This window comes from Micropterus salmoides, unplaced genomic scaffold, assembly GCF_014851395.1.
Source record: "Micropterus salmoides isolate LMB-PRFRI ecotype aquatic unplaced genomic scaffold, ASM1485139v1 Ms_hic_scaffold_14, whole genome shotgun sequence".
Classification (NCBI taxonomy): Eukaryota; Metazoa; Chordata; class Actinopteri; order Centrarchiformes; family Centrarchidae; genus Micropterus; species Micropterus salmoides.
This window is the reverse complement of record NW_024040485.1, coordinates 20,567,546-20,584,588: the sequence shown is the minus strand read 5'-3', so window position 1 is coordinate 20,584,588 and position 17,043 is coordinate 20,567,546. Positions and strand designations below refer to the sequence as shown.

Sequence of the window (17,043 nt, the reverse complement as noted above, 5' to 3'; positions counted from 1 at the left end):
TCTCAGCATATAATGTTCAAGTGAGACCCACTGTGGGTAGTTTACATCAAAGTAATATGTGGTACCGCAGGAGAAGGCAGGACAGAACAGGAGAAAGAGAAAAAGAATATGTAGATAAAATGGTGAAGTGGGGAAAGACGTGAAAATGAGGAGATGTGAGGACGGTAAGAAAAAACTACAGGAGGAGAGGAGAAAATAGGCTTAAAAGTACTTAACAATCCTGGTCTGTGTTCCCACACTGCAATTAATGTGGAGCCAGAAGGACAGCCTACTCCTTTCTGCAGTAAAACAAAACCAGGATTGATGAGAGTGTCTGTAGTGCATAAGTGACTGCCTGTATATGGGCTCACTAGGGGCAAAGTATCGAGATCCAGAAGAGGAGAAAGGACAGTAGGACTGAGAAAGAAGGAATGTGGCACTAGGTGGAGTGAAAGACACAAACGGAGGCACAGATTGAGATAAAGATCTGAGAAAAGAAGAGGAGGGGGGTATGTATGAGTTTGTGCAAAACACAGGGTGCGCTGTAGCAGTAGACAATTGCTAAGGGAGATAAATTGGGACAGAGCTGCTCTTTTGATGGCCATTTTTTCAGAGTTTCCTTGGTAGCAATTGTATGGGTTTCATTCATTAGACTGCAAGCAGTGAAAAACAAGGAGAGAAATATCACCAGTCAGCAGCCAGCGCACAGCACTGCTTTTACCTCACTGGTGATATTTCACCCAGCTTGACCTTCTCAAGTCAACAAACCAAGTGTTAATCATTGAGAAAAACAATCAAAATTAATTTCCTTCTTTGTCTGGCTGCTCGTTGCGGTGTCATTAAACCTTCACTGTGCCATGGATTTGGTTACTAAGGATAGCTATGTATTGTAAATTACTGTAAGACAGTTCTGCTTGATTGGAGAAGAACAATGTATGTGAGAAATATCTTCAGCATATCCATTTTTGTGATATGAATAAAAGATGAATGAAGTTGCTATTTTTGCATAATATATTCCAAAACCCTTCCAAATGATAATTAAATCTTCATATACAGTACAACTACATATACCACAGTATTTGGGTTGCAGTGTACTGTATACGTACAATGCAGATCAAAAGAGCCTCTAACATGGATCCAGGCTGTTTTACACTCCTCAAGGTCAGCTGTACTTACCTATTATTTACAGAACAGCTCACATGTGACGTAACACTGAAGCACACAAAAGTATGGCTGTGCCACTGGAGCAGAAACACACACAAAAAAGGAAAACAGAGGGAGTAAAATAGCTGAGTATCAGTTTTCCATGGTTGTCAGAGCTGGGATTAATAGGAGCCATTTCGCCATAATTAGCTGTAAAGCGTTAGCTGCCAAAAAGCCTCTTCGTTTGCCTTTGAGTCTCAGAATACTTTGTCCAATTATAACAGCTCTCTCTGGCTCTCTCTCCTTCCCATCACTGTCAACAGTGCTGTACCTGCAAGATGGCTGTCTGATTTCAGCTCTTGTTAGACAACATAATCAGCGCCTGAAACAATCATCTGCAGATGAGCTTTATTATAATCACATCATACTGTCATTATTACACATGTACCTGTTATTTGACTCAACCAGGCAACTTTCAGTCAACACTACGCTCCCAGCACCAGGTTTAATGGAAACCATTATGGGCTATTTCTCGAACATGAGAAGCAATAAAGAGTTAAAAAGAACAAATGTTGTCCTGGAGGTGTATTTCATGGACTACTCAAAGGATTTGTATGTGCCTACAAGGCTGTGGAGACCTATTCTCTAAAAGCTACAGTGAGTTCTCAGTAACCAAACTTTCAGTGAATGCAAAGCGTCTATAAATCTAATACTGCTATTTAACACATCCCCAGGTCCAGGGCTCCTGTTTTTGCTACGTACTTTATGACAATATATAACAATGCACAGAGTAATAAAGATTTAGAGATTATTTTCATTTAAGTCAGAAAATTAATAAACGAATGGTTCTGCTGCTAGGACCAAAACAAAATTGCTACATGCATGATAGAAAAATCTGGAGAAAAAAAAAAGAATAAACCCTAATCTAATGTAAATTCAAATTAAAGAACGTGCATACACTTAAAATTTTAGATAGGTGTTGTGGTGAAAATATAAACAAGACAAACTATCATGTTGCTTCTTATATGGTGTAAAATGTTGTGAATGAAAACTGCTTTGTAACTAATTGATATTATCGACAAGCTCCAAAGTGTCAGAATAAGATTCAGGCTGTAACGTTTACATTATGAAAAGCTGAAATGGCTCAGGAGAAGATCTTATATTCTTCCACTATTGACAACAATCTTATGGTCAGATTAAATGGGGCAATACAGCAGCAAGAAAAGGGATGACACATGGCTTCAATTAGCAGTGGCTGTGAATAGATCTGTGTCTGGGGGAGTGAAGAAGTATCTTAGCTTGAAACTTGATACCTGACAAGATTATGAAATAGGGATGCACCGAAATGAAAATTCTTGGCCGAAGCTGAAACCGAATATAATGAAAACATTTGCCGTTTTTGCCTCTTTTTTTTGACCATTGCATGAATTAAATAGTCAGAAATGTGCTTTTTACTCAGTGTTTCCCACAGGATTTGGAGACACTATGGTGGTTGGGTCCGAGGCCCGTAAATATGTCCATTTACTTTTAATGTAGACATGTAATATGTTTTATACTTTCTGTCAATATAATCCAATTAATCTTATTTCCATACCATATAGACACCTTATTTTGAAAACCGGACGTTGTCACATGTGTATCCTCGCGCTAAATTCATCAAGTCTGACCCAATTTGATAAATAATGTTGTATGTAGTTCTCATATCACGCAATATGAGGACTTCATTGCCGCTCTTCAGGAAGGACTCTCATACAGCAACACTTAATCTTTGTAAGGAGAGAAAATGACAGGATAAAGTCGCTAACCTGTCTGTCTTTACCATAAAGGCTTGAATACGTGTGCACTACAAATTCTGGTGCAGCTAGCTTAATCGCCTTCTCAGAAACGAGTGACACTCAAAGCAGGTCAGAACGTTTGTTGCCATTTCTAAGAAGTCAGCCACAGATGGAGTGGATGTGCTAGGAGACAATTCAGCAGAACAGTGTCTGCAAACGGTGATTTTTGCGTCTTTCTCTGACACTTTAAAATGCTTCCACACTGCCGACATTAACGTAATTGTTTGGTTAAATTTGTTCCGTTTTGACGGCTTTTTTTTTGCTATTTTCAGCCGATTAATTTTGGTGGCCAAACATTTGGTGCACCCCTATTATGAAAATAAATGGATTTTCATTAACCTCAGCAAGCTTGAATTAGTCAACCATCCTCCATCCAACTCAAAACTCCCTGCTATTTACAGTTAACAGTTTAACAGTGGCCAAAAGTTTTATATAACAGATATATGTTGCGGCGACTCTGTAGATAAACAACACTTCAGTATAACTATTTGCAGTAACCACAAATGTATTCCTATATATTCCCCTAAAGGAACAAAATATCTTCCTTAGTTATTTGCAAGCCCTTTGCCCTGTGACTTTTTAAGAAATTCTATACAAAACCGAAAAGAAGGTGCTCTTAAAAAAAGAGAGAAAACCATTTATATAACACTGCTAAGGGTGATAAATGGAATTCACTCTCCATGACAAACAGTGAGTACAGAGAACTGTCAGATCATCTGTTCCTGTCTTGTGGTGTGAAGTCGCCACAGTTGCCTGCACACAGTACTGAAGCATCCTTCAGCCCCTACGTGTGAGACAATGTATGTGTGGGAGGATATGTATACTGTACGTGTGTTATACTGTGTATGTATTTGTATGTGTATTTGTTTTTCCTACCAGCATAGGGGACCGGGGCATCCTTGTCTAGAGCTACCAGTGGAGGGTCCAGCAGCACCGTGTCCATGTTCTCAGTTATCACACCATGGTAAGATGTCTCTATCCACGGCTTGTGCTTGTTGACTGTGGAAGAGAAGGAACAAGAGGATTAATATCATATATTTCTCTGTCTTTTTTTCAAGTTAAGCATCATTAATGTCATTGTATAAAACAAAGTAACAGTGAAGCATCTCCCTCAGCCACGTAGTGCAAAATATAGAAGACTATAGACTAGAGAAAGGTAATTGCTATGAATAAATAGATATTAACAAGATGAATAGTCAGCACTTAGTTATAAATAATAAAATAAAATGCTAAAACATACATAGTTATCAATAATAGTTCCTGGTGCAATTATCGGGGTGCAAAGTAGCGCATGCAGTGCAAACATGATTCGGTGTTCAAAGTTCTATAAATTCAATGCACATTTTAGTTCAGCATTATTGTAAGGACTCTCAGTGTAATTTACAAGCTTTGTGGATTCTAACTGTATCTAAATGAGTCACATCCAGAGGAGTGAGAATGGCAAAGGCAAGAAAAACCTCCACTTTTTCAAAATATTATATTCATGCCCGTGGTTTGTGATGGATTTCTTAGGTTTTTACAGATGACAGGAGGACTAATGGAAGTCAGAGGTTGAACATTGTGAACAAAAAATATTGATGTTTGTTGAATAGCTTTGCATCTGTGATTGTCATGCTTTAAAAAGGGCTCTGTGTTCTCTTGGAAAGAACAACTGAGAGCCACAAACAACACAATTACTCAGTTTTAAAGAAAAAGAGAAGGATGAAAGAATTCTTTAACATTAGTACTACTACTTTCTTTTTCCCCCTTTCCTTCCCAGTGTGTAGACACTGTATACACTCCCTGTTACTAATATCTCAGTTGGTCTTGGCAGGTTGTTGACAGCCATGTGTCTCCTCACCAGTGGCCACACTGCCAGTTATGCTCGATAGGGGAATACACACTAAGTACCACAGCCAAAGACTGAACCAGGTCTTTGCAGCAAAGCTTTAAACTTCTAATACACTGACTTAATTGGCCAAATAACAGTAAGAGTCTGAGCAGCCAAGAAAATCTTTAAAACCTTGTTATAAACCTTTATTTTTAGTGGGCGTTCTGAGCTTTAATCTTTACTCATTTACACTGAAATAGTGCACTACAGAAACTATATCCAACTCTAGCTCTGTGTTTTGACCTCTGTCTTCCTCTCACCTTCACCCTTTAGTGCATTTTCGTTGCTTCTTTATCTCTCTCTCTCTCTCTCTCTCTGTGTTTCTGCCTCTGTCAGGAAGATGAGCTGATGGTTGATGCATATCACCATCACACATAGTTACTACTGACAATGTAAAGAGAGACCAACCATATGTGCGTACACTATATACACACATATATACATATACATGAAGCTATGAAATCCCAAGATTATTCAAGTTGACGACAACTATGCTTGCTACTGTAAGTGCAATAAAACCTTCATGAGTAAAATGCTAATACTTCATCCACCTGTTAAACAAGCAAACACACGTAAATATGTAGAAAGCGTATAGATTATAGCATGACTTTACAGTTGTAAACATTACTGTTGCTGCTCTAGAAACAACATTTAGCTATATTTAATATTTTCAGTTCTAATCTTGTTCTGAATTTAGTGTAGTTAATCTTGATTATTTGACGATTCGTGCGTTTATTGTTGTTGTTGGGGGACAGGAGAGGAGAAAGCATGAGAGCAGCAGAGCAGAGAATAGCAGGACAACATGTGTTTGGAAGTTGAATAAGCAACGTCATCAAGTCTATCATCAAGAAAATAGATCAGTAGATCTCGGCAATGTTTGTAATGTTAGGTAACTTTAGTAATATGTTTTTCATGCAGCTCTCATGATGATAAGGAAAGTAAATAAGAATTGGTTTGTAAAAAATCTGTGAATGCAATAGACCACCCCATCCCTCAACCCCCAGTATGGTGCCCCCAGTAAAACCTTGCCATTTCCACCACTGTATCTTTCTGTCTAGGGTACAAGTATCACTCTTTGCAGGGGGCTGGGATGTCGACTTGACCTATCAATCCACTGGAGAGGAAAGCTTTGTCTCATGCCAATAAGCAGATGACATGTCCAGCTGGCAGAGATTTAAAATGCATCAAACTGTTCCTAAAACCTTCTTACAGCTTTTCATCTTTTTGTTTGGACAAATTTCACACAGAGCTGCAAGAACAGGGTCAAAGTAAAAAAAATAAATTGGAAAAACGTGTTGGGCCTGTACAAAGGAAACATGTTTGTTTAGAGCAACAGAAATGTTGTGAATGAAAAAGTTTTGACGACATAAAACACAATATACCGATGAGATGAAATATCATTAACAAAATGCAATTATTGTGCCTGTACATTACTTCTCATTCACACTATCCTTCTACTCTATCAAGTCACTCGGAGAGACCAAAGACTAGTGATCATTCTAGATGGGACTCTCGCCCTGCTGAGATAGAGCAGAGAGTGGATTATAGGGAGAGAAAGAGAACCACAAGGGAAGACATTATTCATACTAGGAGTCCCATCTTGTGCTCATGCAGGAGACAGAAAACACTGCAGCAAACAGCATGACTGTGCTCTACTGGAAAGTAGAGGGACCAAAGTGGAGGTCTGTCTTTGAGTGGTGTTTAGGCATCTTTACACCTGGAATATTACACTTGTAAGGGTGGAAACTCAATGCATTAAAGCACACTATCACACACACTTTTATGGTCTATTGCAGGTACATTTTCACCCACAATACTTACTGCTTTCTTTGGATCTACTCCTTTTTTCCACCCAAAAGCAAGTGTGAAATGAACTGAAACAAACTTACAAAGAGACTCTTCAAAATCAAGACCATTTTAGACTGAGGTGCTGAGGTGACTATAAAACAGACTACAAATACAGTATGGGCATTTTTCAAGTGAGTTTCATTTGTATGAGCTTGCACTAGCTGATGTAAATACACATTAATCCTGCTTACATGATACTCACATAGCATTTCATATACATTTGAAGATGTCTTCACTAAGTCTAATAGCAGCCCACAGCTAGCACAGTTTACTCATGGATGGCAGGCTCAGTTTCTGGCTCAAGGTCTCACATTTTTCCCAAACAAATTGGGTGGTGGTTGAGGCAGCAGAGCTGTGACTCCTTAAAGGCAGTCTAATATAAGAGCTGTTTTGTAGAAAGAGCACACATCAGACCATGGAAATGGGCTATTTCCAGGATGGCTATCACAACATGTAGTACTGTAAATCCATTAGTGATGCATTTAAGGTATTTATCCTTGACATCCTTGTACTGAGCAACAGAAATGACATAAAAAGCACACCTGAGACAAATGAATCCGTGTATGGATCGTTCTTTGATTATTTTATTACAAAACCAAATCGGAAAAACCAAAAAGTTGTTTTTTGGTTTTTCTCTTTTAAAGCCAAAACGGAAAAACAAAGCCGCTGCGTTTTGTTCCATCTATGACCAGTGCTGTATTCCTACTCGTTTTCAAACTAAATGGCTGCTGTACACGTGCGCCTGTTTGCAACAGCTGTTGTCTGCCTCCGTCCCCAGATTGGTCACACTAACAAAACATATAGGCTATTTCGTTTCAAGTCTCATTGCATCTCATGGGGACTATGGCAAATATGATTGTAGAAGTGAGCACTATATTATAGCCACGTACAAAACTAACTAAAGCAAATATAATGTCTTATTGTGGCGCGTGGCTTTGCCTGCGAGCCACTCAAACACTCAGGATTCTCCTATTTCCGGTCAAATATTGATTAAGTACATCAGCATTCAGATAGCATTTTGTTTTAGGCTGATCTAAAGCAGCTGGTTACCTGAGAGATCTAAGAAAATACCTGAAGATGTTTATCATGTTTTTTTTCTCAAAGCTACGGCCATGGTGCAAACTACGGTGGAGCCACTTGGCTCCACTTAAGACATAAGCTCCCCATAAAACGTGATTTGTGATATTTTGGGGGGTCTGAAATATTGACAATATGCTATTTTTGCCATTCATTTCTATTTTTCTGTATCATCATGGATCATGCATAAATTAAGAGCGTTGGACTTCATCTAGCCAGATTGAACGATCACCAACCCTCCATAACCTCCTCTCCCTTGGCGTGTACGCTCCAGCGCCCCGCTCCCTCTCCGGTAAACCGTGGACACACTGGACGGACAGTGGTTGTTCCCTCTGGCTGGATGAAGTCCAACGCTCCTGATTTTATGCATGATCCATGTGCTACTGCAGCTGGAGGCTCTCAACAGCGCCGCGCAACTTTCTAAATTCTTCCATCACACAAAGAAAATAAAGGTCAGGTCGAAACAGTGTGGAGAGGCTGAAAGCTGGGCCTATGAAATAGTCTGCACACTGGCTATGCAACATCACCAAAGTCCTTAAGTAGTGTTGTCTCTGAGTCATGGATATCAGTATAAAAAGTGCCAACAGATCCAGTAGATGGTGACATATTTCACAGGATAAGTGAAAACTGCTAATGACGCTACAGAAAAGGTCAGGGGATCATCACAAGTCATCAGGATTTATCTTCTAGGTCCCATGGATATCTGTACCAAATGTCATGGCAATCCTTCCAACGGGAACCTGCTGGTGGCAGGAAATGTCAAGGGATCACCAAAGTAATTAAGATTCATCCTTTGGGGACTATGAATGTCTGTATAAAATGAGATGACCATAATTGTTGAGATTTTTCAGTATGGACCAAAGTGGTGGACTGAGTGACCGACAGACACCGCTATTTATAGAGATATGGCGCAAGCATGGCTAATAAAAAACATTGTTGTAGCATATGGCTCCTCTCTTAATAAGGTTACAAGTGTCATTGGCTGCAATATGCATGGCATCTTTGGCAATTTCCTAAGGAACATCTGCAGCCATTACAGCATCAGACTGCACATTATAGAGGACTAATTCACTTAGCAGAAGAATCAGTCTAAAAGTGGATATAGTACAGCAGTGGGTAAAATCAGATATGACAGTAATATGAACACAGAAATCCAGGAACAAGATAGTGCCTTCCAGTAAATAACATTACTGCAGGAGACCGTCAACTTGTCCATCCTCGTATTGAAATCAAAATATCTATTAGTGTCTTCCCCTGGGACTGAAGCTCACGAAAACACAATTCTGTATGGAGACAGACGCTTGATAATCTATATTTAAATTGGGTCCCAGCTCATATTCTAAGAGACACTGCATTACTGTGTTATGTATTGATTAATTTAAGTCATGTCAGATCCATTTCTTTTAACCATTTATTTGATTACAATGATGTTGCAGTGGAATAGAGTAATCCTTCCGTGGACTGTAAGATCAAATATTAAGGCATAGATAACAACAACAACCAGTGAACGAGAATAGGCGAAGCAAACAAGGAGAAAAAGACAAACTTTAAAAACAAGGGATGAAAATAAGAGGAAGAAAAGCATAAAAATTAAAAGGATAGACAAACAGGACATCAGAGAAGAGATTTAAAAGATGTTACCGATTCTGAAAGTCTTATTTTCACAGACATAGCACGCCAAAGCTGAGGGGCCAACCAGGAATATCTAGAAAATTGGCTCATAAGCAGGTAATACATCCAAGCTAAAATACTTAATCTGCACAGAGAAACCTGTACAACGTGGTAGAAAACCTCTGTGCTTTTCATGCAAATTACATGAGTCTCTCGACAAATCTATATAGAGTTTAGAGGTTCTCTAATGCAGTGTAAATCATAAATATCCCTCACGAGGAGTACAGCACCAGGAGGGGAAAGTGAGATAATGTATCCTACACACATGATAAAATACGAGAGAAGAGAGGATGAGAGCAGAGTGGATCAGTAACAGGGAGCTAAGAATGGAAAAATAAGGGGGGGGGGGAAACGATCCTATGGGATGCATCAACATTTCACTAATATCACAGAATAATGACTAAACCTCAGTGCTATTGAAAGGTGAGGGAGCAGACTGAGTATGTGCAAAAAATCAGTGACCTCCCAGTGCCCAGTAATACAGTAATCAAACTTGACTACACACACACACACACACACACACACACGCTCATACTCTCTCAATACAGTACGTGCACCAACACACAGGCGAGAGGGATGCAGAATTACACAGTGTTGTCAGAAAGATCCAGCTCAGCATTAATGGGTGACTTGTTGACACCATTTGTGTGACTGTGGACGTGTAAGGCTCCATTACTCAACACCAGGGACAACAGTAGAGATGGATAAAGATGGATATACTGTATTAGCAGAAGATGGAAACAGAGGACATGACGAGATGTGAAAAAACAGGATGAAAGGAGGGAGACCAAAAGGGTTAACCAGGAGAACAGAGTAACAGAGAGGAAGGGAAGATAAGAACTGGAGGCGGTGGGGTGAGTGAGGAGAGATAATAAGGGAAGGGAGTCAGTGAGGAAAGTGGGGCAATTGAGGGTAGAAGTGAGGACAGACATAGCTCGGACTTCCTATATGAAAAATAGGCTGCTGTCTACAGGACCTTACAAATCCTTCAATTTATTTTCCTTTAATATTCCTATTGGAAACATTACATGACTGAGATCATACATCATCAAATAATAGCACTGACCCAAGGGGGCTCCATTTCTCACATGTATAGAAAGATCTTGCAGAAGCCTCCAAAAATTATGACTTTGGACGGAGTTTCGAGACTCAGCCAACGGTTTTAAGGTGATGAGACGGTGATGGCCATGAATAAAATCTCCCCTCGTTAGTAAGCAGAATTTTTTTATTTTTTTACAGGGGAAGACACAATGACAAGGAGAACCATACCAGTCAGGTATCTGTTATAACTGTAGCTTTACAATCCAAGCTTTGGATAAGAATGTGGGTGTACAACTGATGTGGACAGTGAAAATGCAATGTCTGTGATTCAAGTCTGACATCGGGATGTTTGCCATATGTCATGTTCCTCATTCACCCTATGTTTTCCATGTCATAGAGAGTCTAAGTCCCTCCCCTTCCGATGGACCACTATGGGACCTTACTACGGAAAAAATATGTGCGGTAGTCAATGGCAATTGATCCCGTTTGAACTGTGCTCTGAATTACACATATGATGGTCAATTTAAAAAACATTTAAAAAGTCAGGAAAGTTGCAGTTTGATGTAAAACTGTTGAAGTATAAGACTGCATGGAACATAATTTATCTTGCTATCAGCAATCAAGCTATGAATGTTAACTAGCATTAGAGGACGCATTTGCTGGCAGCCATACCAATGTAAACCCTGCTACTGCTGATTGACCAAAGCTAAGCAGATTTGGGCTTGGCCAGTACCTGGATGGGAGACCTTCTGGGAAAACTAAGTTGCTGCTGGAAGAGGTGTTGGTGGGCCAGTAGGGGGGAGTCTTCCCTCTGGTCCTCATTATAAGATCCCAATGCCCCAGCGCAGTGACAGGGACAGTGTACTATAGGAGCTGCCATCCCTCAGATGAGACGTTAAACCGAGGTCCTGACTCACTGTGGTCATTAAAGATCCCAAAATTCCCAACCTGGCTTTCACCATCTGGCCATCTAATCATCCCCCATAGTAACTGGCTCAACGTTTCCCTCCTTCTCTGCCTCAAGCTGATGGTGGCGAGCATTCTGGTGCTTAAATGGCTGCCATGCATCACCCAGGTGAGTGCTACACATTGGTGGTGGTTGAGGTGAGTCCCCCCCACTTCACTGTGAAGCGCTTTGAGTTTCAATGATAAAGCACTATATAAATGTAATTCATTATTATTACCGCATTAACATGTTGGTGACGTATAATTGTATGAGACAAGAGATGTAGTTCATTGAACGGTTTTCACACAACATGTAAACTGCAACTTTCTTGATGGACAGTATTATCTTTTAAAATGACAAACATCAAATGAGATATTCAAGGCACAGTTCAAATAGGATCAAAAAAATAAGTTGTCTCCTTGACCACGTAACATATTTTTTCCAAAACAAGGTCCCATGGGCCGGAAGCAGAAGCGAGTAACTTACGCTCTCTATGTAGCAGCCCATCATCGGTCTTTCTCTCCCCCCCCATCATTCTTTGCTGTCAACTATCAAATTACAGAAAAATGCAATCAAATCATTTTTAAAAAACAGGAGGAGTGTACAACAGGCTGCAATGCATATGTTATGAGGCCAGTCAGAGAGTGATTTTTAAAGTGAAAAAAATTGTTAAAAAAACAAAGTGTAAAGTTTTAACGCTATCCTATGAATTGCACTCCACATGTCATGAATTGAGGTGAGCGCAGAGCAGGAGTGTGAGCCCAAACGCAAGACACTAGAGCGGAGATGCAGTTCAGGGACTTTAATCCAAACGACAGGAATATACAAGGCTTACAGATAGTAGATTAATCCTAATCCAAGACAGCAGAGAAACTGACAGGACACTTCACACATGACACAACAGAGAATATTCACACTACAGTGACCGGACAGGGAATGAACAGAAACACCAAACATATACTCAGGGACTAATGAGCAGGGCGGGAGCAACACAGGTGACCGGGATCAGGGCTAACGAGGCATAGAGACAGCAGGGGAAAACAGAGAGGCAGGCAGGCAGACAGAAACTAAGCATGAAGCAAACAGGTACAAGACAGGCACGGATCAAAACCAAAATAGACAGGAAACAGATTAAACAGCACTAAAGGCACAGCGTAGATACAAACTAATACAGATGGACTACAGCATAACAAGGGAAACAGACTGAAACAAGGATTAAACAGAACACAGAGCAGACATGGGCAAAATAATACACACCAAAGTACAAAAATCAGGAGTAACACTAAGACATGAACTGAGACACAGAACTGAAACGCAGGACTAAGTAATACGACAAGAAAACAGAATGAGAACCAACACAACCATCCTCACAAGAATAAACGAGGCGAAACAGTATAACACAAGAGACCAAAAACACATACTAAATAACAGATACCGAACAGACCAATGAACAAAACTCAAAGAGACCTAAACAGGACCGATCAGGCAGAATGTGACACCACATGAATCACTTTTGGTGTTGTCTTCATATAATCTCATTTTCAACTAGAAAGTACTGGAGTCTAAACATACAGCCCAAAGATAATGCCCTCCTCTCCTTTCTCTTTGTTTCTAGCTTCATTAACTGAGCAAGAACCAAGTATCACTCCGTTGCATTCAATTCTTGTTTACTGGCTGCATTTTAATTTTACAGAAATTCAGGACATGAGAGAGAATATAATTTTTTTTAATTAACTCACTAAGAAGATTACACATTCATTTTCAACATTCAAGAAAACAGGAAAATTTTTCCGACACCATGAGTATCGCATTAAACAATATCTTTTATTCTTGGTTTCTCTAATGAAGCAGTTAAAACAAATCACCTCATTCTACACTTATCGTGATTGTTTCCTTGAAAGAATGATGCTGTTAGTTTAACAGTAAAACGGTCACAGAATTTAAACTGCAGATTCAGAGCTATTCAGCTCACATCACACTTTTGACTTTTGAGAAATGATTCCTTAAGGGGAATAAGGTACTCTCTGTTGTAGACTCCAATGCAATCCGACTTGTTGTAGGTTTTTCCTGGCTCAAAATGAGGGAGAGGTGGCACCATCCTGATCACATGCACGTTTGCCTTTAACTGGTTCAAGCAACTTTTTAAAAGCAACATATTTTAATACTAATAATAATTATATGACTGAAGAAAATGTCCTGTATCAAGCATATTTAAATGAAAAAATAAATAACTAAAGGTGCACTGTTCAACATTAAATCAAATACAACATAAAAGCTGAAATGTGATAATTTACACAGTTAACAAACAGCAAGTCAAATCAGTAATCAACATAACATCAGCTATTGTTTTTATTTATAGTTCAGGGTCCCCTGGCAGTGTAGCGGATGTGAATTCCTGGACATTAAATGTTCATCTGCAACTTTCTATAGTGGTCCCAGTTATATATTTGTTCTCAATGAAGCATTTCACATGACATGGCTAAGCTCTGTTAGAGACTAAGAACATGACCACAAATATATCTTGTAAAACTATTTGATTCTCCTGGTAAAATATTAATACATATGTAGATCTCCTGGTGAAGGTGAATTTAAAAAATAATTATATTTTAAGTAATTTTTTTTTTTAGACAGCCTATCATTTTTGTTTTATCAACTTATTTTGTTTATTTTACTTCCTAATCTAAATTATTTTATATTGTAATGAACTGATAGAGAACTTTTGTTGGATAAATAAAAAAGCTGATTTAAACGACTTAAATTTCCTTACATTTCACTGGTGTAAACAAACACACTCTTTGTATAGTCACACATGTAGACAGGAGCATAGAGTAGCATTCACAAATGCAAATTTTGGTTTGCAATGGCATTTTTAAATTATAATATAAAATTATACCAAAAAATTGAAAACACAAGCAGTTTTGCTTTCTTAAGTAATAATTTTTTTTACTTCTTTACTTTAACCTTACTTTCCTACTTGCTTTCTCGGGACACTGCCATTGATTTCGGTTTTGTTTAAGGGACCAGAAAGCCTTCTTAGAAAATACAGTATTTAGTACATATATAAATTTAACAATTCAGAGACTATTCATCAGGGACCAACACAGAGCTACACTGACAGTATACAGTACCACAACAGGTAAATAAATTTCATTTAACTTCAATTTATTTTCCATTTACAGCAATGGCTGAGAAAGGAATCAACTACAACAGCAGTAGATTAGGCATTAGATAGTCCAACACCCAAGAGAGGAGGGGGTGAAAATCATTACATTATGTCTATAAGTACTATGAGCATCCACTCTGATTTTTACAGTCCCAGTGTTGAAGCGTAAGATGCAGTTAGCAAGAACAGAGTAATTAGGTATATCGACTGCTGTATACAAGTCCTGTACTTTAAGCAGAACTAGGTTGGAGCTAGCTAGTGTGTCATTTAAACATTAGTGCTTCCCACTCGCTCTCTACCAGGACCCTTCCTCCTTGTACAGTTTAATTTGCAGGCAGTGCTCTTGTCGTTTTTTTTTTGCTTTCTTAACAACTCATTTGAAGGACCATAAACTCTGATCTCCAACAACTACTAGTCACAACCCCCCGCCACTTGTGAAGGCAATTAGTTTACTGAGATTTTGATTTAATTTGGATTTGCCCACAATCCCATCAAGACAGTTCGGAGGTTGCTATCCTATCTAAACAACAATATATGTGTCAAATACAACTCCCTCCTTTTCCTTTCCCCAGCCTGGTGCTGACTGCATATAAACAAACGGAGTATACTGTCTTAATTGGCATCAAATATTTTGCATGAAGCAGTGCAATGTCTATAGGCATATAAGAAAAACAACTGCATAATTATTTGTGAGTGTGGTTGTAGAATAGATGGACAAAACCTATTGGGAGAAAATAGAATATCACATGGTGAAGTAAGTGAGAGGTAAAAAAACATTTTACCCACTGCTAAAAGAAGAGAGAGAATGCATATAATCACAGAGAGAGATAAAAGAAAGGCGGAGAGGATATAGAATGTAGGAAGTTAATGGTCTGTGGTAGTATTGTATCTCCTTGTGAGTGTGAGATGAAACTCAGCAGGTTTCTAATTCTGGTGAATGTGATGAAGTCAGAAGAATCCTATGGAGACTGTGGAAGGTGAGTGGATTGAGTTGTTAATGAAAATGACAACAATTCTGAAGCGAAAATATTTTTTATTTTCTGCATCCAAAAGAGAGAAAAGGGCAAAACAGAGAGGCTACAGTACATCACACATTGTATGCTAATCAAGGCCCAAGACATGAGGCATAAAACAATCGTAAAAGGCATAACACACAACAGACATTACTGTCATTCAAACATCAAAGTGGGTAACCTCCTACCAAATGCAACCTCGGGTCTGAAAAAATGAAGCCAATAAGGAAGTGACAGCCAGTAGGGGGCAACTCAACTAGTTGCAAAAAAAAGTCAGATTGCATTGGAGTCAACAAAACTACTACTACTAATACTACTTCCCCCTGATGTATTACCTCAGTAAACCATTTCCTAATGAGTTTATGGTCTTAATTGGTAGTTTCAAGTCTTCATCAATACAGAGTTACATTCATTTTGTAAATTATGGTCCCATTTAGAAGAAAATAGACCATTAAGGTGCTTTAGGTCGTGGCTACCTTGTGATTGACAAGTCGCTACGACAGGATAGAGGCGAACTGAACCGTGAACTGAATGTTTTTGAGGGCTGTCATTGTCATCTACGAACTTTGAAGCTTTGAATGTGTTTTCAGTTCATGAAAGTTAATTGTGGCATTTTGGTCATCTAAAATTGTGTTGTGCATCGTTCAATTGTACTAAAGCACATTTTCTTTTGATCCTGGTTTGGGCTAGCTAAAATTAGTATCAGAATGAATATCAAAGTTAACGTGACTTACGGATGCAGCTTGCTAACCAGGCTCGCAAGCTTCAGCCTCTCATCCAAATATGGTCACTTCTGATTCCAAACACTTTTTGGTGAACGTTCTTTCTCAAACAGAGAATGGGGGTGTGGTTAATAGTCTGACATAACACATTACCATGACAACCAAAAACTGAGCGGCTAGAGTGTTCACTAATGATATACTGTGTTATAATAAAAGGAAGACCCTCTGTTAGCTAACGTTCTGCAATAACTATGCTAGATAACTACACCTGGCTAACTACAACTAAGTTAACTTGGCTAACTAAACTAGAAAGACAAACTAACAGTCAGACACAGAGAGACATACCTACTGTAAGTAAATTACATGATAAATTGGTTAGCTAGCTCACAACGATGTTTATCGGTTTGATGCTCTGACTTAACGAGGCGTGACGGCGTGACAGCTTTTTAACGAGGCATGACAGTGCGCCTGCGCAAGCTAAGCAATTTTTGCAACTTTGAGCACAAAATTAAGCTATTTGGCAAACTATGTGGGTAATCAACATTGGAAGGAAATGACTCAGAAAAATATGAACTATCATAGAAATGTCAAAATACACTGGAGGGGGGCTTTAAGGCAGATGACATATCTGCTGCTTCATTTTTTATTGATCAGAAACATTATTTGCATTAGCACCAATGCTCAAAAGAATAATCGGAGTCATTACACTTTTAAGTAAATATTTGTTTAACTCCC

General features: G+C 38.9%; 1 protein-coding gene across 1 annotated transcript in view; it reads right to left on the bottom strand.

Moving 5' to 3' along the window:
- clstn2a (calsyntenin 2a) overlaps positions 1-17,043 on the bottom strand; it is a 168,849-nt gene that overhangs the window by 91,960 nt on the left and 59,846 nt on the right. Inside the window, exon 2 of the mRNA XM_038718242.1 lies at positions 3,834-3,956. Within this exon, the coding sequence (XP_038574170.1) occupies positions 3,834-3,956 (123 nt within the window). The remainder of the gene's footprint in view (positions 1-3,833; positions 3,957-17,043) is intronic.